General features: G+C 41.8%; 1 protein-coding gene across 1 annotated transcript; it reads left to right on the top strand.

Moving 5' to 3' along the window:
- Positions 1-7558: 7558 nt before the first annotated feature.
- LOC141552623 (lysosomal protective protein-like) lies at positions 7559-21347 on the top strand. Its single transcript, XM_074284701.1, has 12 exons — positions 7559-7728; positions 8029-8140; positions 8261-8395; positions 8900-9058; positions 9989-10080; positions 12390-12474; positions 12934-13083; positions 14718-14848; positions 16216-16378; positions 16774-16863; positions 19598-19700; positions 20532-21347. Exons 1-11 carry the CDS (start codon positions 7559-7561, stop codon positions 19682-19684), a joined length of 1374 nt encoding a protein of 457 aa, XP_074140802.1. The 3' UTR covers positions 19685-19700; positions 20532-21347.
- The last annotated feature ends 2972 nt before the right edge of the window (positions 21348-24319 follow it).

Here is a 24319-nt window from a genome sequence, read left to right as displayed (position 1 = left end):
ATCTATGTACATATATAACATATATGTATAAAATCTCTACATCTTCCTACCAAATGCTAGTTTTACAAATATATATATATATATATATATATATATATATATATATATATATATATATATATATATATATATATGGCAAATTAGGAAGAAATCCATTTATACAAGTTATAGCAAACAAAAATCAGAGAAAGATATACAGCTGAGAATATATACCAGATAATACACAGAGTAAATAAGCTCTCATTAATAGTGAAATATCAAAAGAAAGTTCCCAATCTCACCCAAGAGGAAATTATTTGAAGATAAAGGACTTGACTGAGATGCTGACTCCTCTTGATATTGGTTTCTTCCCAGAGTCTTTCTCTCCCTTCAGGGACCTAAAAAGAATCTGAAATTGTGTGGCATCTCTCTTAAAATTGGAAGCCTAAAGACCAGGATGTCGGTTCTTTCAAGTTCTTACCAACTCCATTCTTCACACAGTAATGGAGCATTGAAAAATAGTCTCCACCAATTAGTAGAGTCATGAAAATGATTTTTTTAGGTGAGTCACATGGATCAAGTTTTAAGAATAAAAGCCTGAATAGAAATGATGAGTTCTTACACTGAGCCGCTGTAAATATCTGTCCTTGACCCTACACTGTTCAACATTTTTCTTGGTGAAAGAGATGAAGATATAGCATGGCTATCAAATTGAAAGATGGCACAAACCTAAGAGACAACTAGTACATTGAGTAACAGTCAAGATCCAAAAATATCTTGACAGGCCAAAATGGTGGTTCAAATCTGAGAAGATATGATAGTGAAAGATATGATATGATAGGAAAGTCCCTTACAAATTAAAAAAAAAACTTGTTTTATAAGTATGAGATAGATAAGTTATGGTTAGACAACATTTGATCCAAAAAGATCTGGAAATTTTGATTTGATATCTATTAAAAACCCACTGTGTACACATTACTGGAAGTACAATGAAACCAGACCCTGCTCTCAAAGAGCTCACCTTCTAACAGAATACAAGTACATAAATACTAGGTCACTTGAGGGTGAAGAAAGCACTAGCCATCTCTGTCAGGTGGTCAGAAAAGGTTTTATAGAAAATGTGATTTCTGAAATAAGTCTTGATTCTAATCCTAAATGAAGAAATCTCAGAGTCAGACGTTAGAAGAGAGTAAATTCCAAGCACCAAGGACAGACTGTCCTAAAGAGACAGAAGATGGAATGCCAAGTTCAAAGAACAGCTAGTAATCCAGTTTGTCTTTATGTGAATTCCTCCTTTTTTGTCCCCTAACTGGATATGCGAAACAAGATAAAAGGACCAAGAGTCATTTCCGAAAAAGAAATAGTTTTTATTTACCAAGAGATGGCCCGCAGGCTCAGTAAGGGTCAATAATGTGACGTGGTAGCCTAGTCAAGAAAGTCAGCTTGGGCTACATCAAAAATAATGAGTTTACTGGGATGGAAAATGCCATCTGCATCCAGAGAAAAAACTATGGAGGATTGAAGTATGCTATTGTAATTTTTTTTTTGTTTTATTTTGCTTTTTCTTTCTCATGGTTTTTCTCTTTTGTTCTGATTTTTCCTCCCCAACATTACTAATTTAGAAATCTGTTTAAATAATTATTATACATGTACAATTATTTAAATAGATTTCCATAATGTATAACCTATATCAGATTGCTTTCTTGGGGAGCAAGGGGAAAATTTGGAGCTCAAAATCTTACAAAAATGAATGTTGAAAACTATCTTTACATGTGACTGGAAAAAATAAAATCCTAATATGATGAGTCTAGAGCAAAGAAGAGAGAGAAAAGTTTTCTTGTTTTCTTCTCTCATCAGAAAACTTATGAAATTTTCTGGGTGGTTCTAAGCACCAGATTTAAGAAAGAGTAATTAGTGGAAACTACAGAGATCACTTAATAATTAATATCTGTTGGACATCAGGATGAATGAGTATGTTTAGGTGAATACAAGGAAAAACTTGCTAATAATTAGAGCTTCTTCCAAAGTGGGATGGTAGCAGGTTCTTCTTCATTGAAAGACTTTGGAAAGAGAATTAATCATCCCTTATGAGGAATGATGAAGAAGATGCTATTCAGGTATGAACAAGATGACCTCTGAAGTACCTCCCAGATGTGAGAGTCTGTAATGCTCTCTGGCTTTGGCTGCTAATTCCCATAAGGCAGAAGGGACTCTTCACTAACATATGTAAGCAGTGCCTTCACAATGGTGTTGGAGAAGATTGAAAATCAGAAAATAGAACAAAGTTATTGGCAGTGGGCTGAGGAAGCAAGTAGAATCTTTGAGTAATGGAGGAGCAGGAGAAAAGGGAGTTGTCCTTGCCTTCCCTTTCCTCCACTTAGCAGGGTGTGGGCTTCTGAGCTGGCCAGGTTTCTACTCCCTACTGTTGGGCAAGGAGAATCACCAACCTGTTCAGTCTGACTTCCCACCCTCAAATTAGAATGATTTTCTGCTGCTGTTGGCTTCTTTCTCTTGACTGATGAGATTATGTTGGCCAACATTTCTACCCCCAGACCAAAAAAGTAGCCCTGGATTTTTGAGGATGGAGCAATGTTGGTGGAGTTCCTCTGGAGTGTAACCTTAACTTGTCCTTGAGGAGAAGAAAAAATCCTGTTAACACAATAAATATTGATTTTTCGTTATCTCCTATTCAATTTTCGTTATCCCATATCTCAAAGATATTGGCCAGGGATGTGAGAGGCCGGCAGTACCTGGGAGGACCAAGAAGTCCTAATTGCCAGATTCTAAGAATTCTAAGGGCAGTAGGTTCAAGTTTCTCACGTAATGGAATAAATGGCCCATGGGCCATCATGGGTAGAGCAATCCTCAAAGATGCTTTTTCTCTTTTCTTTATGTATTTATAACACCCCATCTCAGTCGGTCAATATTTATCAAACATTTATTAAGCACCTACTATGTTCCAGGTATCTGGGGATACCAAAGAGTCAGATCATAGTGTCTACCCTCAGGAGCTTGTAATATAATAGTGGAGGCAACAAGCAAACAAATATGCACAAATAAGCTACATACAGAACAAATAGGAAGTAAATAAGAGAAGGAATTAAGAAAGAGAAAAAAAATCTCCTACCTCTATGGCTTTGTACTGACCATAGTCTAGTCTTGGAATATTTTCTGTTCACCTTTGTCTCACAAAGTCCCTTTCTTCCTTTAAGACTCAGTTTAAAGCCATATTTTAATCACCCCCAATTTTTACTGCCCTGCTCTCCTCACTATTCTGTAGTTACACATATTTATTCTTTTTTATTTATCCTACAAATAATTTTATCATAATAATAGCTAGTATTTATGTAGTACCTAATATGTGCCAGATATTGTATTATTATACTTTGTATAACATATAATATAATATGTGCCAGACATTGTACTTTATAATTATTATCTCATTTGATCTTCACAACAGCTCTGTGAGGTTGATTATCCTCATTTTCCAGTTAAGAAACTGAGGCAAAAAGAGTTCTGAAGGGACTTACCCAGTAGCACACAACTGCTAAGTGCTGCAAATCTGAGGATAGATTTGAACTCAGGTCTTCTTGACTCCAATATATGTTCTCATAGTCACTCTCATTGTAGAATGTAAGTTCCCCTATGCCCAAAAAGTTATCAAACTGTGCATACCCTTTGATCCAGTATTGCTGTTATTGGGCTTATATCCCAAAGAAATACTAAAGAGCGGAAAGGGACCTGTATGTGCCAAAATGTTTGTGGCAGCTCTTTTTGTAGTAGCTAGAAACTGGAAGATATATGGATGTCCATCAGTTGGAGAATGGTTGGGTAAATTATGGTATATGAAGGTTATGGAATATTATTGCTCTGTAAGAAATGACCAGCAGGAGGAATACAGAGAGGCTTGGAGAGACTTACATCAACTGATGCTGAGTGAAATGAGCAGAACCAGAAGATCGCTGTACACTTCAATGCTGTATGAAGATGTATTCTGATGGAAGTGGATATCTTCAACATAAAGAAGATCCAACTCACTTCCAGTTGATCAATGATGGACAGAAACAACTACACCCAGAGAAGGAACACTGGGAATTGAATGTAAATTATTAGCACTACTGTCTATCTACCCAGGTTACTTATACCTTTGGAATCCAATACTTAACGTGCAATAAGAAAATGGTATTTACACACATATATTGTATATGGGTTATATTGTAACACATGTAAAATATATGGGATTGCCTGTCATCTAGGGGAGGGAGTAGAGGGAGGGAGGGGATAATTGGAAAAATGAATACAAGAGATAATGTTATAAAAAATTACTCATACATATATACAGCCAAAAAAATTGTATAATTATAAAATTAAAAAAAAAAAGAATGTAAGTTCCCTTAAAGTAGGAGTGGTTTTGTATGTAAAGGGAGCTCCCAGTGAAATACCAGTGAAATCATAGGTCCAGTACTTCTCCTGGTCTCCTTTTTGTGTCCCCAGCACCACGGACAGTGCCTGGCACACAGTAGGCAGCTTAATAAATGTTTGCTAGTTGCTCCTTGATTTAATATGTACAGAGCCCTCAGGTGGGAACTGGGGCTCAGTGGGGAGACAACTTTAAGGTCTAAGGGTAAGGGTGTGAAGGAAGAGGGAAAAAGTATCAGAGACAGGGCTTGCCAAATATATATATATATATATATATATATATATTATATTATATTATATATATATACTTAAAAGAAAGAATTGTGGAGAGATACAGCCAGGTGGTGCAATAGATAGAGCACCAGCCCTGGAGTCAGGAGGACCTAAATTTAAATTTAGCCTTGAATGTTTATTAGCTATATCATACTGGGAAAGCCCCTTAGCCTTAACTGTCTCCAAAACAAATAAAAGCAAAGGTTTTAGTCTTCAAAGACCCAACTTTTATTCCTGGTTTTGCCACAAAATCCCTTTATAATCTGTGACAATTTGAGGGCTCTCTTTTTCCTCCTCTGTACAGTAAAGGTGGGGGCCTAAGTGATTGCTAAGGCATCCTTTATCTCCACCAGCCTATTGTAATCTAAGGCCCCTTTGCAGCTCAGCTCATTCTATAGTCTATGTTTCAACATCCTATTATTCTAGGAACAGAATAATAGCGCTGCTAAGAATAGCTAGCATTTATGGAGTGCCTGAAGATTTGCAGCACATATTATGCAGGTTCTCTCCTCTTCACAACATCCCTGGGAGGGAGGTGAAACTGAGCCCGAGACAGGTGAAGTGTGTCCGGATTCACATGGCTAAGAAAATGTCTGAGACTGATCAAGCTCAGTTCCTAATTCCAAGTTTAGACATCGAAGCAGAGAGTGGTTTTTGTGCTAAAGAAAAATGTAAACCTCAATCTCTGCTCTGTGTTTTACAATTTCCTGGCAAATGAGATATTTGCAAAATGCTTAGCACAATACTTGGCATATAGTAGGTATTTTAGTAGGTGCTTTTTTCCTCCTAAGCCTAAGAAAGAATAGAAATTGCTCTTTTCCTCATCCAATCATTAATCCATAATTTTTTACCCATTAGATATCTCTTCCCATGTGCCTAATTCTGGATTAGCCCCTGATTTGTGCTAAGTCTGGCCCACTGTCTGTCTATTCCACAATGGCCAGGGATTAAACTGGATCTTATTGGGCCATCCCCGAGTGTTTTCCCCATGATAAGTCCTTTGACCCTGTCCTAAGTGAATGGATGAGGCAGACACAATTATCATATTGTTTCTCTCACCACTCCCTCTATCTACAGTACCTTCCTTGCCTTCCTCCCTTCAGGCAAAATATGCCCCAAAATCACATCCTCCGTCCTCCTCCGGGAGTCTTGCTGGATTTATCTGTTATCTCCCCCATTAGCCTGGGCTGGGTGCCCAAGAACGAAGACTGAGTCCCCCATGATCGGCATACTGTTCCCTTGGATTCCTCCCTTCGTGCTGACCTTGGAACTCTGCTTGAAACAGATGTTCACAATGTTTGCTGACAAAGGAAGGGGAGGAAGGTGACTGATGCCAAAGTGACAAAACAGCTCTTTCATCCACTGGGAGATCAAGGGACTTAGAAACATCTCAGGCCATTGACAGACAAAAGGGAGTTAGCTCAAGGCTGAGTCCTGAGCCTGTAATCATCAATGGCTTTGGTGACAGCTGCGATCCATCCTCAAGTAAAGATGGGGAAACTGAGGCACCAGTTAAGTCATTTGTCAGAATATAACATCACTTAGCTAGCAAAGTCAGAAGAGAAAGCAGGCAGAGAGCAAACCCAGTCCCTGGGGATGGGGAACGTCAGGGTTAGTGCTGAAGTAACTCGCCTATGAGTCGGGAGACCTGAGTCTGAGTTAAGTGTGAAATAATTTTGGACGAGTTACTTCTGAGTGAAGGGATGCATCTGGCACACTAGATGGATGAGCTATAAGACTCAGTTTGATTGTGGTGGCAAAGAATAAGAAACTGAGGGGATGTCCATCAATTAGGGAATGGCTGAACAAGTGGTGGTAAATGAATGTAAGGTGCTTTAAGTCAAGATAAGCAGGCTGATGTCAGGAAAAAAACCTAGAAAAACTTCCATGAGCTGATGCTGAGTGAAATGAGCGGAACCAAGAGAACTTTGTACATGGCAACAACAAGATTATGATCGACACACTCGGCTCTTCTCAGAAATGATCCATGACAATTCCCAAAGACTCATGATGGAAAATGTCATCCACCTCCAGAGAAAGAGCTATGGAACCTAAATGCAGATGGAAGCATTCTACGTTCACTTTTTTTGTTGTTTTATCTCTCTCGTAGTTTTTCCCTTTTTGTTCTTTCACAAGACTAATGTCAAAGTATGTTTAATGTATAATCTATATCCAATTGTTTGCCATATTGGGGAGGGAAAAGGAGAGGAAAGGAGAAAAAATTTATAATTCAAAATCTTGTAAAAGTGAATGTTGAAAACTAGCCTTACATGTAATTGGGGGAAAATGCTATTAAGTGTGAGAAAAAAGACTGAGGACCTTCTGCAAGAGGCTAGTGCTGGCTGGTTATCCTTTACATATATGGTGTCTCCTCCAATAAACTTGAGCTACTAGAGAGTAGGGGTTGCATTTGCCTTTTTTTGTGTCCTGCAACATTTAGCCCAGAGTCTGGCACAGAGTAGGTCCTTAATAAATGCTTCTTGACTGACTGATTCCCTTTCCTTGGGCCCCAACTTCCACATTGGTAAAATAAGAGTGTAAGATTGTATAATCTCAAAAGTCTCTCCAGGTTAAAACAAATCCATGATTTTAGGACTTTTCTGAAGACTTTCCTTTTTTTTTCAAGATGTTAAGTCCCATAATCCTGTTCCCAGAATAACCCCGGAGTCTACCCCCTCTAGAAGATTAGGGACTGGGCCTACTCTGTGTAAATCTTGATGACATTCAAGGTGAATACCTACCCCCCTCCCCAGGTGAGCAGTTCAATGGCTGGTACCAAGATGGCCTGCAGGTCATGTCTATCAGTACTTATCAATGGAACAAACAGCACCAGGACTATAAAAGTGGGAGAAGCTGGTGGGGCCTCCAGTCCCAGAGGTCAGTCATCATGCAACTGTTGTGCAGCCTTCTGGTCCTCTCCGGCCTCTGCTGGGGCCTCAGCTCCAGCCAATATGCTCCAGACCTTATCACCTCGCTGCCCGGCCTGGCTGATCTGCCCAACTTCAGGCAGTGGTCTGGCTACCTCCAGGCCGGCTCTGACAAGTACTTCCATTACTGGTGAGTTCCTGGACATGAGAGGGATCATTCTACACCCCCAGAAAGATTTAGACTTGCCCAGGCCAGACAGCATCAGTAGTGGGGATTATAGTTATAGTAGCTATAGAGATTTTTAAAAGGCATCTCAAGTAATTTCTTAATATACATTTGGCCAATACAAAAATTCATAGTTAGCTCCCAAGTTCCCATTCTATTCCCCGTTATTCTCAGGAACAAGAAGCCTTCTCTGTGAATCTGTTTTTGTTTAGAAAAGCTGTCCCTCATCAGAGAAGGTGGATTTTTCTCTTCCTGACCTTGTAGGTTTGTGGAATCCCAAGGAAACCCTGAGTCTGACCCCTTGGTGCTTTGGCTCAATGGAGGCCCTGGTTGCAGTTCCATGGAAGGCTTATTGGCAGAGAATGGCCCGTTCAGGGTGAGGATGGGGAAATGTCTAGGTTTGGGGAGGTTTCCTTTCTGTCCTGGCTTCCCATCTGAAACAGTGAGTGGTGGCTTTGTGCGGGCCAATGCCATCTGTCTCTCTCTTTCTGTGCAGATAAATGATGATGGTTCCCTCTACATGAACCCCTATAGCTGGAATCTAGTGGCTAATGTGCTGTACCTGGAGTCACCAGCTGGAGTGGGTTATTCCTACTCCTCTAGCCAGAACTATAAAGTTAATGATCAGCAGGTAAGTGGACATGAAGAAAAGGGACAGAGCCTGTTGTGTGAGAGTGGGAGGAGGATGGCTCAAGTACCTTTAAATCCGAGAACAAAATGGCCCCATCATAAGTCAAGAAAGGTCAAATTAGGCGGTCTCAAAGTCTCTAGCATTCTATGATACTATCTGCTAAGATTCTTTCCCGCTGTCATTCCATATTCTAGGAAACTCCCTCCAGCTGTCTCTCCGTATTGTAATATTCTATTTTCTTAGGTTCCTTCCAACTCCTATAGTCACATCGATGAGCTCACATATTCTGTCTTCAAAAGTTTTGTCCAGTTATTCCATGTTCTAGCATATTATTTCCTAAGTTTTCTTTTATCTTACATTCTTCGATGTAGAACTCTATTTCTTTCCATCTCTAACATTCAGTGCTCTAAAGAACATCTCTTTTGGTTTTGACATTCTATTCTCCAAGGTCCTTTATGGCTCTGACTTTCTGTGACTCTGTGACCATTTGGTTTTGGTCTGTAGGTGGCAGCTGATAATTACCAGGCCCTACAGAGCTTCTTCGCCAAGTTCCCCAGCTTCACCAGCAATGACTTCTATGTATTCGGAGAGAGCTATGGGGGGGTCTATGTGCCCTCTCTCAGTGCTCAGATTGTTAGGGGTCCAGCCTCCATCAACTTTAAGGTCAGTATAGATGTTATTATTTATCCTTCATTTTTGAAGACCAATGACACGACTTGTGCATGAATTGGGTTGAAATGAGGCAGAGTTGCACTAAATTGTCAGCCTCACCCTTTCTTCCCAAGTTTTTGAAGTCCAGTGGCAGGACAAAAGTCAAGGCAATTGGCAATGACCCGGCATACAGTGGATGATTGTGACGTCTTTGGTGTCTGACCAAGCTCTAAGCATTCCCCAGTGTTTGCTTGAGCTGCCTTTGTGGCCACTGGAATAAATTGTTCTTATCACCTATTCTGCCAGGGAAAGTCTTGACATCCTTGAGGCAGACTTCCCCTTAACTCACTGACAGGTTTGAGGTTTGTCAGTTACCCTCAATCTGGTTGCCCACGTGCTGAGATTGTTTTACTAGGGTATGGCAATAGGTGGGAGTTGGGTGAATCAAGTGGTCACCAAAGATGCATAAGCAGCTGAAAAAGCTAAAGGGTGTGTGGGTGCAAGCCCTCAAAGCCCTCACTCCAAGTAGCTAGATGGCACAGTGGGCAGAGCGCTGGTCTGAAGTCAGGAGGACCTGAGTTCAAAATGGGCACAGTCACTTATTAGCTGTGTGACTCTGGGCAAGTCACTTAACTTTATTTGCCTCAGTTTCCTCATCTGTAAAGTGCAAAATATTCTAGTATCTTTGCCAAGAAAATCCCAAATAGGAATCAAAAATGATTCACATCAGAGATGCTGGTCCTCAGGAACACCCCATAACACCCCAGGAGGTTCTGTCCGGACCTGAACCAGTTACCAGCTAGTCTTCCAACCCCAGAAGTTAACATGAAGGAATCTGTCTCTCTTCAGCTAGTGTGTTTTGGTCACAAGGGATGGAAAAGCAGTGGAGCCTGTTTGTGCTGGGGCTTCCTGGATTTTTACATAGTCTTCTTTCTCATCCAGGGCTTTGGTGTAGGGAATGGAATGAGCAACTACCAGCTCAATGATGAGACGCTGATTGAGTTCAGTTACTACCATGGCATCATTGGAGACAAGTAAGCTCAGAGGGAACTTTGTGAGTCTGTCTCTCCCTTTTCATCCTACCCTTCTCCCTCCAAACTTCAGAAAGGATGGAAGTTGCCTCTCCCTCCCCCATCTCATGCAGCCCGGGATGCATTGCTTGCTTGAGGAAAAGGCAGGGACAGCCAGCCAAGCTTATTTGGAAAAAAAAATAAGAAGGCAATAGATACTGCAATTGTGAGGAAAGAAATTGCACCAAGATGGACTAAATGGGTAATTTGGTTGCATCTCAACCATCAATAGATACATGAAAGCCATTGTGTTTTCCTGGAAAGAGCCTTTCTATTCCTGTATCCTAGAAGGGCCAGGCACATAGTAGGTGCATAATAAATATTTGATGATTGATTGACTGACTGGTAGACAGAAGATCTCCATTAGTATTCTTGAGTGGACACGATCTACATAGTTTTGGGCAAACTTCTCTGGGACTCAGTTTTCTCTTCTATGAAATGGACTATCCTTCCCTGAGCTCTCCCGCAGGTTGTATGAGATCCAGGGAGATCTTGGATATAAAGCACTTTGCCAGTTAGTTATAAGCCATTGGTACCCTGAGCATCAGAGTCATAGCTATCTTATTTTCCAATAGAACTGGGCCTATTTTATTCATTTCTGTGTACCCCGAAGTGGCTTTGTATGTTGTAGAAATTTAAAACCTTTTTACTGTCTCTTGTTTTAATCTCTCCTTCCTAAGAGCTTTAGCATTGACTGAGTGCTTTAAGGTCAGCAAACTGTTGGACAATTATTTTCTTTTTTAAAAATAGTTTTTTATTTACCCGATATATGCAGGGGTAATTTTACAACATTGACAATTGCCAAACCTTTTGTTCTAATTTTTCCCCTCCTCCCCCCCATGGCAGGTTGACCAATACTTGTTCAATATGTTAAAGTATAAATTAAATACAATATAGGTATACATTAGATAAGTATTTTCTTACTTAAACCTCTGATCACCCCTGGGAGTGGTTGCTGTGATTGCCCCCACAGATAAGGAAACTAAAATCATCAAAGGGTAAAAACCTTGGGTGGGGGGCAGAGGAGGAGGAACTAGTAAGCATGTGCTGGTGAACTTTTTTTTTTTTTTTTGAACCTGGATTTTCCTGACTTCAGGCCCAGGGCTCTAAGCACTTGCACTAGTTTATTCCCTTTATCTCTTTCCACCAATGAGCCATCCTTTATAATGAAAAATAAAAAGAAAGAGGAAGGGAAAATGCTACAAGAATACCAACGGAGATCTTCTGTCTACCAGTCAGCCAATCAATCATCAAGTATTTATTATGCACCCACTAGGTGCCTGGCCCTTCTAGGCTAGGGGAATAGAAAGGCTCTTTCCAGGAAAACACAATGCCTTTCATGGATCTATTGAGGTTTGAGAGGCTTTACCCACTTGGTAAACTAACCAACAGAACGTACTGACTCGCCCCTTCAGTCTTGCACTTCTGCAGAGGGGGGAGGGAACTGCTTCCTCCACCTCTCTTTTGGAGCTCGGTCCATGTGACCAGGGAACATTACGCCCCCACTTGGTGCCTGACCCTTCTAGGCTACAGGGAACGCTCGGTTGTGATTGGTGTTTGCTGGTGTTATGGGTCCGCTTTCCATTCAGAAGGCAGGGCTCCGAGTCCAAGATTTCACTTCCTTCACTTTGCATTACTTCAGCCTCCTTGCATTCCCCCCACGCCCAGGGTTTGCATCCACGCACCCCATTTCTGCTCCGCCATGCCCTAGTGCGGGCTCCTGCTTCGTGTCCCACGAAAGTGCCTCTCCGGGGCTCCCCGCGCAGGGCCCGGGCACAGAGAGGGGGCCGCCCCATGCTCGTTGCCTGATTGGTTGATTAAACGGACGAGCCCCCAGAAGGACACTCATCTCTTAGTTCAAGCCTAACGGGCTCCAGGATGCTCCGTTTTCGAGGTGAAGGACATTAGAGTCCAGGGTTGTTGAGAGGATCAAATAAGAGAATTGTCCAACGTTTTGCTGACCTTAGTATTTTATAGATGAGCAAACTGAGCCTGGGGGGGGGGTTACAGAGGTCCCAGCCAGCTCCCAATTAGTGTGACTCCTGACTGCCCCAGGGGTCGCCCTTGTTCGGATGCGGACCTTCAGAAATGATGGTGGTGTCAATCAGGGTCGCAAGGGTGGCAAGGAGGTGGTGGCCTGAGAGCCCCCCCCGCGGCCCTGGGGATGGAGGACGGCTCGGGTTGCCCTAGCTGCAAACTCCCTCTGGGGGCGGGCCGAGCGAAGCCCCCGCGCGCCTCCCCCGCCCCTCACTCCCCTCGCACTCTGCCCGCAGCCTCTGGGAGTCCCTGAACACCTACTGCTGCTCCGAGGGCGCCTGCAACTTCTACAACAGCACCCAGGACCAGTGCGTAGATTCCGTAAGCCTTATTGCCCCGGCCCGGGAGCTTCAGCCGCCAGAGGGGCGCACGGGCCGCCCCTACACCGCAGCCGCGGTCCGGCCTCGCAGTCCCCCCTTTCCGTGCATTCCGGGGCGGGGAGGGACCCTTCCCCAGGGAGGGACAGCCTGACCCCAGATCGGGGAGGCTCCGTATGAAACTCGGGCACAAGTGCCCAGAGCTGGAGGGCCGCCTGGGTTTGCACTTGTCAGGCCGGAGAGCCTCTGGGATCCTGTGGGTTCTAGTCGGGACAACGCTGGGGGCGCCCGAGTTACCTCTTCTTGGGTAATCTCTGAACCAGATTACCCCATTCCCATGCACTCCATCCCACCCCATCCTTACCTCGGGCGGGGCACCCTGGGGATGCCAGTTTTAAGGTGGGCAGCGGTGGAAGGAAGAGACCGGGCACTCTAACAGGGCCCCCACCTGCTCCTTCCGCAGGTCCTGGAGGCTTACGAAATGATCCAGGGTGTGGGGCTCAATGTCTACAACCTGTACTCGCCGTGTTGGGGGGCCACGGGATACCAGGAGCGCTATGCGGCCGACATGAGCAACCTGTATCGCCAATACCGGTTCAATGTGGCCGTCCCGGTGAGTAAGAATGACCTCTGCTAAGCAGAGGGCAGGGTGGGCCTGAGTTGCTCTGAGTCCCGCTGGGCAGCAGCCCTGAAAAGGGCTTCGCCTCATGGTGTGATGGAAAGAGGGACAGATTTGGAGAGTGAGACTGAGAGCAGGGCCCAGCTCCAATCGCCTAACTTCCGGGGACACCCTTGTCCCCACCTACAAAAAGAAGCGGTTTGAGTAAATGACCTCTGCGATATGACTTGAGGAGATAGCTCTGAGATTCAATTAGAAGGAAAGAAGGGATTCCAATTTAACTCAACAAACCTTAAGAGCAAGGCTCTAGCAGGCTCTGGCATAAAAAGAGGCACAGAGGTGGATCTCAAGATGCTAATCAGATTAATGGGATTCTTAGCCTTTCTTATGTCATAGACGCCTGGTATTATGGCAAAACCTCCAGGGCCCTTCTCAGAATCATATTTTTAAATGCATGAAATAAATCTAATATTTCAGAGGAAACCAGTTGATTTAGGATGCGATTATCCCCCAAAATTATTTTTTAAAGGGAGTTCTTGATCTAAAAGGATAAAAAATATATTGTAACAGTTTACTGGGAACGTTTTGTACCAGGGAAACCTGGGCCCTAATAGGGTGGAGTTGGGGAGAGATGTGTGTGCTGACTAGAGGGAACCTAAAACTTGTACAAGTTCAAAAGCAAAGTCAATAATGGTGACATTCACACTCTTCTAAAGATTTTGCCTGAAATGCCTTTCTCTTCCCTCTTCACATGTTAAATTCCTACCTCATTCTTTGAAGCCCAATTCATACTCTACCTCCCCGAAAAAGCTTTCTCTGATCCGCCCAAGCCAGTAATGACTTTTCCCTCCTAGGGCCTCACGATGATCTTCCTATACGACCCTCTCCAACATGATTATTATGCATTTAACATACTTTATTTTCATATCATAGTTATTTGTGTGTGTCATGACCCCCTACTCTTAGAGTATGGGCTCCTTGAAAGTAAACACTATTGTACTTCTGTTTGTACTTCCAGAGCTCACCGGAGTTTTATACAAAGCAAGCACTTAACTTCATTCATTCGCTCTAGAATTGTCCTTGTCTCATCTAACTTTTGAATCTCCTTCAGTGCCTAGCCCAGGGTCTCCCAGAAAGTGTCACTCAAGAATGATTTGAGGTTTTAAAATTACCTCGGTTCCATCTATTTTCCTTACCATCTATCTCCTTTTTGAAACTGCCTCTACTAGATCCTGGATAGAGGAGGTATTTGATGTAGTTGAAAGAGCCCTGGTCTTGTAACCTCCAGAGATCCAATTTTCTTATCTCTAAAATAGATGATAAAACTTACATTACTTACAGAATTGTGGGTATGAAATGAAGTCCATATTATCACTGAGATGGGAGCACAGTTGGGAAGGAAGAGATGGTCTTGGGATGAGGGGTTAAAAGGAAACTGGATGTTGTGAGAGAGGGGAGAGGCACCCTAAAAGGGGAAATGAATAAATCTCAAAGAGAGTTTTGTGAAGGTTCAGTCTTGGGGTAGGAGGCGTGGGAGGGAGCAGCTCAAGAATCAATTCCAGAGGTTTCTGGGCTTTTGACATGTTTCCTCCCTGAACCTTTTACCCTTTTTCCTTGTTGGCCATTAGCCCCCTGGAGCCCCCGTTCCAGGAGTTCCCAAGTGCATCAATGCCACAGCTATGTATGTGTGGATGAACCAGAACAATGTGAGACAGGCCCTCCACATCCCTGGATTCCTTCCCAATTGGGAACTTTGCAGGTGAGTCGGTCTTTTGCTGTTCTGTGCATAGAGAAAAGTCTCTTGGTCCTTCAAATGACTACATAGTCCTTGCTCTAGGGAGAGAAGAGAACTGGGAAAACTCCCAGGGGAATTATGGGTGATTTCCTTTGGGGCTTACTAACAAGAGCAAACATACACACACAAACACACACACACACACATACATTATATATACAGACATATATGGTAGAGGGAGAAGGCTAAGTGGGAAGATCATGTTTCAATGGAGAGAAATTGTTGAGTTCAGATCAAGAAACTGATAAGCAAAGGACAGATGAGTGAGTTTAATGGAAAAGCTTTTATTAAGCACTTAATATGTGCAGAGCACTGTGCTATATACTGAAGGTACAAATAAAAATGGGGACAATCTCTGTTCTCAAGGAGCCACACATTCTAATGGAGGAGACACATATGTAGGAGATTTCAGTTGTAAATCAATGAAAAGGTTCCATGGTCACCATGATAATGGTCATTTTAATCCCCATTTCCTATTATTCCTAGAACTTAGAACTTAGTAAGGGATTAATAAATCCTCATTCATTCATTCCATCACAATATATTCTTTACTATATAAAAATATAGTAGTTTATTAATAAACTATAACCAGTTCTGTTGTTGAGCCACTTGACAAGGCTAAGTTCTTGGGTGATGAGAACTTTCTCGTCCTTGTCTTCAGTAGTTGCCACATCTCCTTCCCCCATGGTGGCTCCAAGTTCAATGCTAGTGGAAAAGCCAACAGTTTGGCAATGCAATTCCCAGGGCTCTTAGCCTCAGGCTTCTGGGCTACAGAAAATAGGGTGAGGGTTATGAAAAGGGTCCTAGAGATTAAAGATATGAGCACTATCCTCTAATACTCAAAGCGGTCTCTCTGGGATTGTGGGATTAAAATTTTAGAATCTTAACTCCCATCCACATACTCACATCCCTAGATTTCAGTCATTTCACTCTCCAACTCCTTTGCCTGGGACACTCTCCTTCTGCTCCAATTGTTGACCTCTCTAATGTCCTTAAAATCCCAAGTAAAATTCCATCTTCTACAAGAAGCCTTCTGAAACCCCTTTTAATTCCAGTGCTTTCCCTCTGTTAATTGCTTCCTATCTATTTTATATGTAGTTTGCTTTTTAAATTTTTGTTTTCATGTTATCTTCTCCATTGGATTAAGAACCCCTTAAAATGATTATATTTTGCTTTTTTTTTTAAAATTCCCAGCACAGTACCTGGCATACATTAGGCATTTAATAAATGCTTATTGATTTTGATTTGATATTGATTTGTTTTGACTCTCAATCTCCCTCTTTTATACTTTTTTTTTGGTCTGTTCCTCTTTTTCCTCTTCCTCTCTCCAGTACCCAGGTGACTTCTCAATACCAGAGACAATTCATGGACATGGCTCCCTTCTACCAGGAGTTACTGCAGAGCAACGTCCGCATCTTGGTGTACAATGGGGACACTGATATGGCCTGCAACTTCTTGGGAGCAGAGAAGTTTGTGGAGTCCTTGAATCAGCCTGTGAGAACGGAAGGGGGTGGTTGAACTGCAAGGTCAGGGTGGATGGGAAAACTCCTGTTTAGGACACATTTGTATCTAGGAAGATAAGATTTCTAAAAGAAGTTACAAAAGAACGGTCTGCCATCTGGTAAGGGGGAGATGTAGAGAAGAACTTTAAAAAAGTGGCTAGAAGTTGAGGTTCAAACTGAATGCTTCAGAGTCAACTCCTCCTATCTAGTAGTCACAATTTCAGGGGGTAGTTGAGACAACTTTCTTAAAGTTGCTTTGAGGGAATGAGGAGGATGCTGGAGCTTGATGATTTTGTGTCATTCTGTCTAGCTGAGCCCAGGCTCAATAAGTATTTAGTAAGTGCTTGTGAAATTTACTGTTTGTCCCCCTTTCCCTGCTTCTCACAGGCGATGACCACCTATCAGCCTTGGTACTATCAAAGGCAGGTTGCAGGATTCTTCAAGGAATATGAGCAAATCACCTTCCTTACCGTCAAGGTAAGGTACCCTCTCCCCTGCTCACCACTATTCTACAGAGAATGGGAGAGCTCTTCCCCCCCTTTTAATATTTTTATTTTTTTAAATTACATGTAAAGCTTTTTTTACATTTGTTTTTAAAACTTTGAGTTCCAGATTCCCTCTCTCACCCCACTTTGCTCCTCATGAGAAGGCCCATATGAAGTTGTGCAAAATATTTCCATAAAAGTCATGTTGCAATGTATAATATATATTGACTTATTTGCCATCTGGGGGGGGAAGAGGGGGAAATTTGAAACACAAGATTTCGCAAGGGTCAATTTTGAAAAATTATCCATACATATGCTTTGAAAATAAAAAGTTTTAATAGAAAAAAAAGTCATGTTGCAAAAAGAAATATAGATCTCCTTCCCCAAAAAATGACCCTCAAAAAAGTTTTTTTTTAAGTATACTTTAGTCTGCAAGCTTTTGGAAGACTTGAACCCATGCTTGTTCTCTTGGAGGGCTGTTGAAAGGGAGAGATCTTTCCAAGGAAATCCTAATGAAAACATCAGAACCAGATACAAATGGACAGAGGCAGCTAGGCAGAGTGAGGAGGCATTTGGGTTTAGAGCCAAAGGTCCTAGACTTATTATTTAAGCTCTCCTTATATGGTAGTGTGACCTTCACTCAATTTCTTTTTTTGTAAAAGGAAGAGACTGGACTGGATCAGTGTTTTTAAGCTTTTTGGTCTCAGGATCCCTTTACACTTTTAAACTTTTTTACAATCTGATTTTTTTTAAAGATCAATTAGAGCCTGAATATTTAGTGTCCTTCTTTTGCTATTGTTTGAATGATTCCTTTTGTCCTAGGTTTGTTTCTTTGTTGCATCATATAATCATTTACAGATAATCTTACCCCATCTCACAGTGAATTGCTTCTGCTTTTGAGAAATAAAAACAGTTTAAAAATACAGGATATAATATGATGGACAGCCTGAAAAATTATTGAGCACTCCCAACCAAAGAGCTTTGCTCTCATGGAATATAGTTATCTATTTGTGTATATTTTGTCTTTTCATTCGACTGTAAGTTCCTTGAAAGGAGGACTACATTTTGCCTCTTTTTGTATCCCTACTGCATAGCACAGTGATAAACACATATCAGACACTTAATAGGTATTGCTCATTGGTTATTCTATAGATTTTTACTACATTCAAAATTAAAACATCTTAGTATTATTATGAACATATTTGACCTCCAGGATCCCCAGACAATACACTTGCAGAACAAGGGGTGAAGTCAACTTTAATGTTTCTTCTTCTGGTTATATGGGAATGGAAGTGTGGCTGAAGAGAAAAATCATCTTACTATTATGTTCTCAAGATTCTCAAGAAGGCAAAGGGGGGAACAAAAGATCAAAGTCAAAAGGGCTCAAAAGCCATTAGCATTTGTTAAGTACCTACTATGTGCAATGCCCATGTGAGGTGGTGAGAATTCAAAGATTAAAAAATACAGTCTCTGTTCTCTTACATCCTCTGTCAACTTGCTTCTAGAGAAGAGATAATGTACCTGACTGTAGCTTCTCTATAGCATCTACTTCGTTGTGCTGTAGATAGTAGTTGAGAGTGTAGGGAAGGGGACTAGGTAAGTATGATTGGAACAGAAGATTCACAAGGCTCTATACACATCCATTCTGTTCTATTTGTTATATTTTTTTTCTCTTTTATTTTCCCTTCTTTCTCTCTTTCCTTCTTCATCTTTCTCTCTCTCCTTTTCTCTCTCCTCTTTCTCTCCCTCTCTTTCTCTCTCCCTCCTTCTTTCTATCTCTCTCCCTCCCTCTTTCTTTCTATCTCTCCCTTTCTTTCTCTCTCTCCCTCCCTTTCTTTCTCTTTCTCCTTCCCTCTTTCTTTCTCCCTCCCTCTTTTTCTCTCTCTCTCCCTCTTTCTCTCTCTCTCCTTTCTCCCTCTCTCTTCCTTTCTCTATCTCTCTCTTTCTCTTTCCCTTTCTTCTTTCTCTTCCTTTCTCTCTCTCTCTTCCTTCCTTCCTTCTTTTCTCTTTTTTTCTTTCTTTCCAGTTGGAGTTAAGTAGCTTGTCCTGAGTCACACAGCTAGTAAATGTTAAATATCTGAGGTAAAATTTGAACTCAAGTCTTTCTGACTCCCAGTTTGGTGCTCTATGCACTGTGCCCTCTACCTGCCCCATATACATCCATTCTACCTAGGATCTGTGATTTTAGTTGTACAACTAATAGTAGCTAGCATCTATCTAGTGCTTTAAGGTTGACAAAGCACTTTAGATATATTATCTCATTTTATATTCACAACAATTCTAAGAAAGGTAAGGCTATTATTATTTTTGTCTCCATTTGACAGAGAAGTAAACTGAGGCTGGTAAGGATTTAATGACTTGCCCAAGATAATAGAGCTAAGTAAGTGTCTGAGGCAGAATTTGAATCTGGATATTCTTGTTCCCAGCACTCTGGCTTCTGCACATAGCAGAATGGAATTGAAGTGCATCTAAGTTAGGTCCCTTGGGCAAGCAGCCATCTTCCTGGTATCTCATGAATAACTTAGCTCAAGCCAAGTGATCTCGCTTAGCCCCACATCTTCCCATCTCCTAGGCATGACTTCAGACAGTGATACCTGGGATTGCCTCATCCCTATTACATCTAACACACTGGCCACAGGACCCTGCTTTCACACATTTGGGGAGCTTGTTCCCATTTGGATTCCACTCTGGAGTCCTCTTCACTTCTCTTTCTACCTGACTCACAGGGTTCTGGACACATGGTTCCCCAGTACCGACCAGCTCAGGCTCTGAAGATGTTTGAGTGTTTCCTCAAGAATACCACGTACCTGTGATCTTACCCTGCTGCTGGTAAGAATTAGTGGGCAAATGTTTAATATGTATTGAATTACTTGCTATCTAGGGAGGGCGTGAGGGGAAGGGAGGGAAAAAAATTTAGAACACAAGGTTTTGCAAGGTTGAATGTTGAAAACTATCTTTGCATGTATTTGGAAAATAAAAAAAACTATTTATTATTAAAAAAAAACCATTCAGAATTGGTGGGTAGCTTCTGCTCCTGGATTTCACTTCCTGTGACCCTTGCCCTCTTTCACATACTGGGTATGGCCTTTGATGACACCTGAGCTGTTATTATATTGTGGCTTCCTGGACCAGGTTTAAAAAAAAAAAAAAAGGAAGGGGAGGAATAAAGAAAGCTGATAGAAAGAGGGAAACACCCATAAGAAGGAGGGAGCCAGTTGTGGGAGGAGGGGGACTCAGAGCTGAGGTTATTTGAGATGTAGGTCCCAATCCTCCCACAAATCTGCCAGGTAATGTTGAGTAGATCACTTAATTTTTCTGGATCATCTGTAAAGTGGTGACAGTAGACAGAGCACCAAGCCTGTTCTCAGGAAGCTATAATTTCAGATTTGGCTTCACATGTTTATTACACCTGTGTCACTCTAGGCAAATCGGATAACACTTATGTTTGCCTCTTTGCCTCAGTTTCCCAAGCTGTAAAATGGTAGTACCTACTCCCCAGGGTTATTATGAAGATCAAATAAGATGTTTTGTAAAGTACTTAAACGAAAACTTAAAATGTTAAAGGAGTGATGACTCACATTTATAGAGGGGTTAGGGTTAGAACTGTTTTCTCTCAACATTAGGTTTTGAATGCCTGACTTTTCCTACTTTTTTTTTCAGATTCATAAAGGGTAAGTGACTCAGTGACTTGCCAAGAGAAGGTATCAAGATGGCAACTCAAAACCAGATCCTCCACCTGGAAATCCAAAGCTCCATCTACTGTTCCATGCATAACAGTTATACTTAAATACTAAGTCACTGAGAAACTACAGAGATGAGAGAAATGTTTTTAAAGCATACAATTTTATATTAAATATCAATCTTCAGGGGCATATTAGAAACCTACCCACTATCTCTCTCTTCTCTCTCCTCTTCTCTCCTCTTCTCTCCTCTCCTCTCCTCTCCTTTCTTCTCTTCTCTTCTCTTCTCTTCTCTTCTCTTCTCTTCTCTTCTCTTCTCTTCTCTTCTCTTCTCTTCTCTTCTCCTCTCCTCTCCTCTCCTCTCCTCTCCTCTCCTCTCCTCTCCTCTCCTCTCCTCTCCTCTCCTCTCCTCTCCTCTCCTCTCCTCTCCTCTCCTCTCCTCTCCTCTCCTCTCCTCTCCTCTCCTCTCCTCTCCTCTCCTCTCCTCTCTTCTCTTCTCTTCTCTTCTCTTCTCTTCTCTTCTCTTCTCTTCTCTTCTCTTCTCTTCTCTTCTCTTCTCTTCTCTTCTCTTCTCTTCTCTTCTCCTCTCTTCTCGTCTCTTCAACTTTTTTCTCTTTTTGCCCACATAGGTACTTCCCAGGCTGCCTATTGCTAATCCTGAAATACCAGGCCTGGGGTCCTTGAAAAGCTCCCATGATTGGCAGCCCATCCAGCAATCCCAGTTTCTCCAAAGGAATAACTCTCGCAAGTTTTCAAGGACTAGAAAAGATTTCTGCAATAAAAAGTAGTTTCCAAATGTTTTCTTGGTCTTCGTCTAACCTCTGGCTAGTTAGGGAGAATTACTCTCTCTGACAAGCTTCTATCCCCTTCTCCCCAGCACCTCCTTCACCTCCAAATCTACAGAGGCGTGCCTCAGTCTGTACTTCCTGGGACAGGGGGTAGAAGTGAGACATAATAATCATAGACTCGGAGATGTTAGAAACAGAAGGAACTTTAAGAGATAATAATAGCCAGCCCCATCACTCCAACTCATGTCTAAATAACACTTCACGCCTTGCTGTGTATCTTCCTTGTATGGTAAGCAGCACAAATATTCCCATTTCATGGTTGAGGAAGCAGAGTTAAAAAGGTACAAGGACTTGTTCTGGTCACAAGAAGAGTTAAGTGGCTGCTCCTTTCTCTGCAGTGTCCTGCCTTCAGGCAGATAAGGTATTTATTCATAAGGCACCTCTGTAAAATTATAAGCTCAGTCAGTGATGTGCATTGTACTTAGTGTTCTGGGGGAGGTCTTGTAATCCCAATCAGGTGTGGGGTACTTCCCTCATAAATGCCTATCACAGCCCCTCCACTGGGATTCTCCGCAATGGCTTATCTATCCAATACACTAGAGGGCTTCCTCTGGTTTGATTGATATTTCAGGGACACAAGTACGGCACTGAAGCGGTGTCTTATCTTTCCCATTTGCTACATACACAGCCAGCCAGACACCTTTCTTCTGAGGTCATTGATGTCCCTGATAATATCTTTTACGCTACCTCTCTCCCACAAGTCACTGTAAAGTTATATATAGCCTGCTGATCCCTATTGTCCATCTTTTCATTGCCCTTTGGGTCACCTAGCAGGTCTGATTTTCTGAGTGCAGAATTCAATGAATTGCAGCCATATAATATCATAGAGAAAATGTTGATATAAGATATGTATTATTTGATTATTGGGTAGTAGTCATCAACTACATCAAGTTCTCTTATTTTCTTTCCATTGTGATTTGTATAGACCAAGGGCATGATGGAGATTAAAAGGAATCTTTATCCCAGCTCCATTCAGTGTCTTTGTAATTTTACTGAGAACTCTGAGGATAATTTTCAGGGACCCAGGTGGGCAACGAGGGCAGCAGTTAAAAGGACTTCCATCAAACAATAGTTTAAAATGGGGTGATTCCAGTGGCAGTCGAGAAGTTTAGTTCAAAAGATAGACTTAAATGACTGAGGCTTTCTAGCTAGTTAGTGGGCAGGTTGGCTACTGAAGGCTAGGTACTATAGACAGAGATCTGCGTTTCAAAAGTGATAACAAAGCCCCTGGGGCTATCATACAAAAGAGCTGAAAGACCCTTCCCCACAGTGGGAGAAAGAGGCTACAAAATAACTGGAGAGCAGCAGCAGTTCAACAGAGACAGCCAGCTGTGACCAGCAACAATAGCAGAAACTCTCAGCCTGATCTTATTACTGGAAGAAATCAGCATCACTTCAGGAAAACAATCAAGAACAGGAGTTGCCCTGATCTGTGATATTTCCTGGGCATGTTCCCCATGTGTTTGTTCTCTGGACATGAGTTCTCCTGGTGTATGTTCCTGATTTTGTGGTGACCCATGGGAAAATGCACATGAGGAAGAAATCTGTTTAGTCACTGATTCAGTGGCTTTTGAGTTGATGTTTCTTCTGTTTGTGTGTCAAAGAAACAGGTAGATGAGGGCTTATAGCTCTATCTTTGAGTGAATGCTGACCTCCAATACTCCTTGAATTCAGAGTAGCTTTCAGGAAACTCGCATGTGAAGGGAATCCCAGGCACTACACTGGTGTTTAAAAATGTGGAGCATCTTGGAAATCTTCTTATACAAATTTGGATCTCACTCCTTTTTCTAGTCTCTGACACATTCATTTGTACTTGTCTGACCTACTCATTCAGCAAACTTCATTGGTACCATGCAGAATAGGAATCCAGTAGTTTTGGATGCACAAGCTTCTCTTTTCCCAATTGGGAAAACTGCAAACTAACCTCCTTACTTAATAATTTCTGGTGGTCCAATAGACTATAATGCTTAAAAGTCACTCAGACATTCACTTCTTGTTCTTTCAAATGATGGAGAAAGTCAGGAAGATTCTGGGCCTGTTATTGACCAACAAGGAAGAACTAGAAATTCTGGGGAGTTTCTGAAGTTGTGACAGAAAAGAGGATATTTTATTATTAATTAATCAAGATTTCAAAGGGTTCTCAGAAAGGGCAGATTGGACCTCATGGCCTAAAATTATGTAAGGGAAAGAAGTTTGGGAGGCGTGGGAGGTTCATGAAATCGTTGAGCAGAGATTTAGATCCAGAGATTCTCTAGCATTCTCTAAACCACATACTCTCATTTTACTGAGGCTTTTGTAGATTAAGAGACTTGCCCAAGATCACATCAATAATAATTATTTTTTCAACATTTACTTTTTAATAGTAATTATCTAAAATGAGTCAGGTTTTCTGACTCCACAACCAAAAATAGAAATAACTCCAAAGTGAAGGAAGAGGAACAGCTACCTAGAGTACTCATTTATGGTTTGTGAATTGAACTGAAGAGACCCATGTATTTGTATAGGAAATTCATCAACTAACTTTTTTTCTTTTTTTCCTGAGGCTGGGGTTAAGTGACTTGCCCAGGGTCACACAGCTAGGAAGTGTTAAGTGTCTGAGACCAGATTTGAACTCAGGTCCTCCTGAATTTAGGCTCTATCCACCTAGTTATCCCATCAACTAACTTAAAAGAGAGAGAGAGAGAGAGAGAGAGAGAGAGAGAGAGAGAGAGAGAGAGAGAGAGAGAGAGAGAGAGAGAGAGAGAGAGAGAGAGAGAGAAGCATACAATATGGAAACAAAAATGAGAGGATTAATTAAAAACTATGTGATTTCATCTGTTGTGAACTGCCTCTCCTCTCTAATTCCATATGCTTCAAATCAACTCAATAGGGCACTTAGTTACTCTTTAATCCAGTCTCAGAAGATGAAAATTCTGTTCAA

This window comes from Sminthopsis crassicaudata, chromosome 2, assembly GCF_048593235.1.
Source record: "Sminthopsis crassicaudata isolate SCR6 chromosome 2, ASM4859323v1, whole genome shotgun sequence".
Lineage (NCBI taxonomy): Eukaryota > Metazoa > Chordata > Mammalia > Dasyuromorphia > Dasyuridae > Sminthopsis > Sminthopsis crassicaudata.
This window is presented reverse-complemented; position numbering and strand designations above follow the sequence as displayed.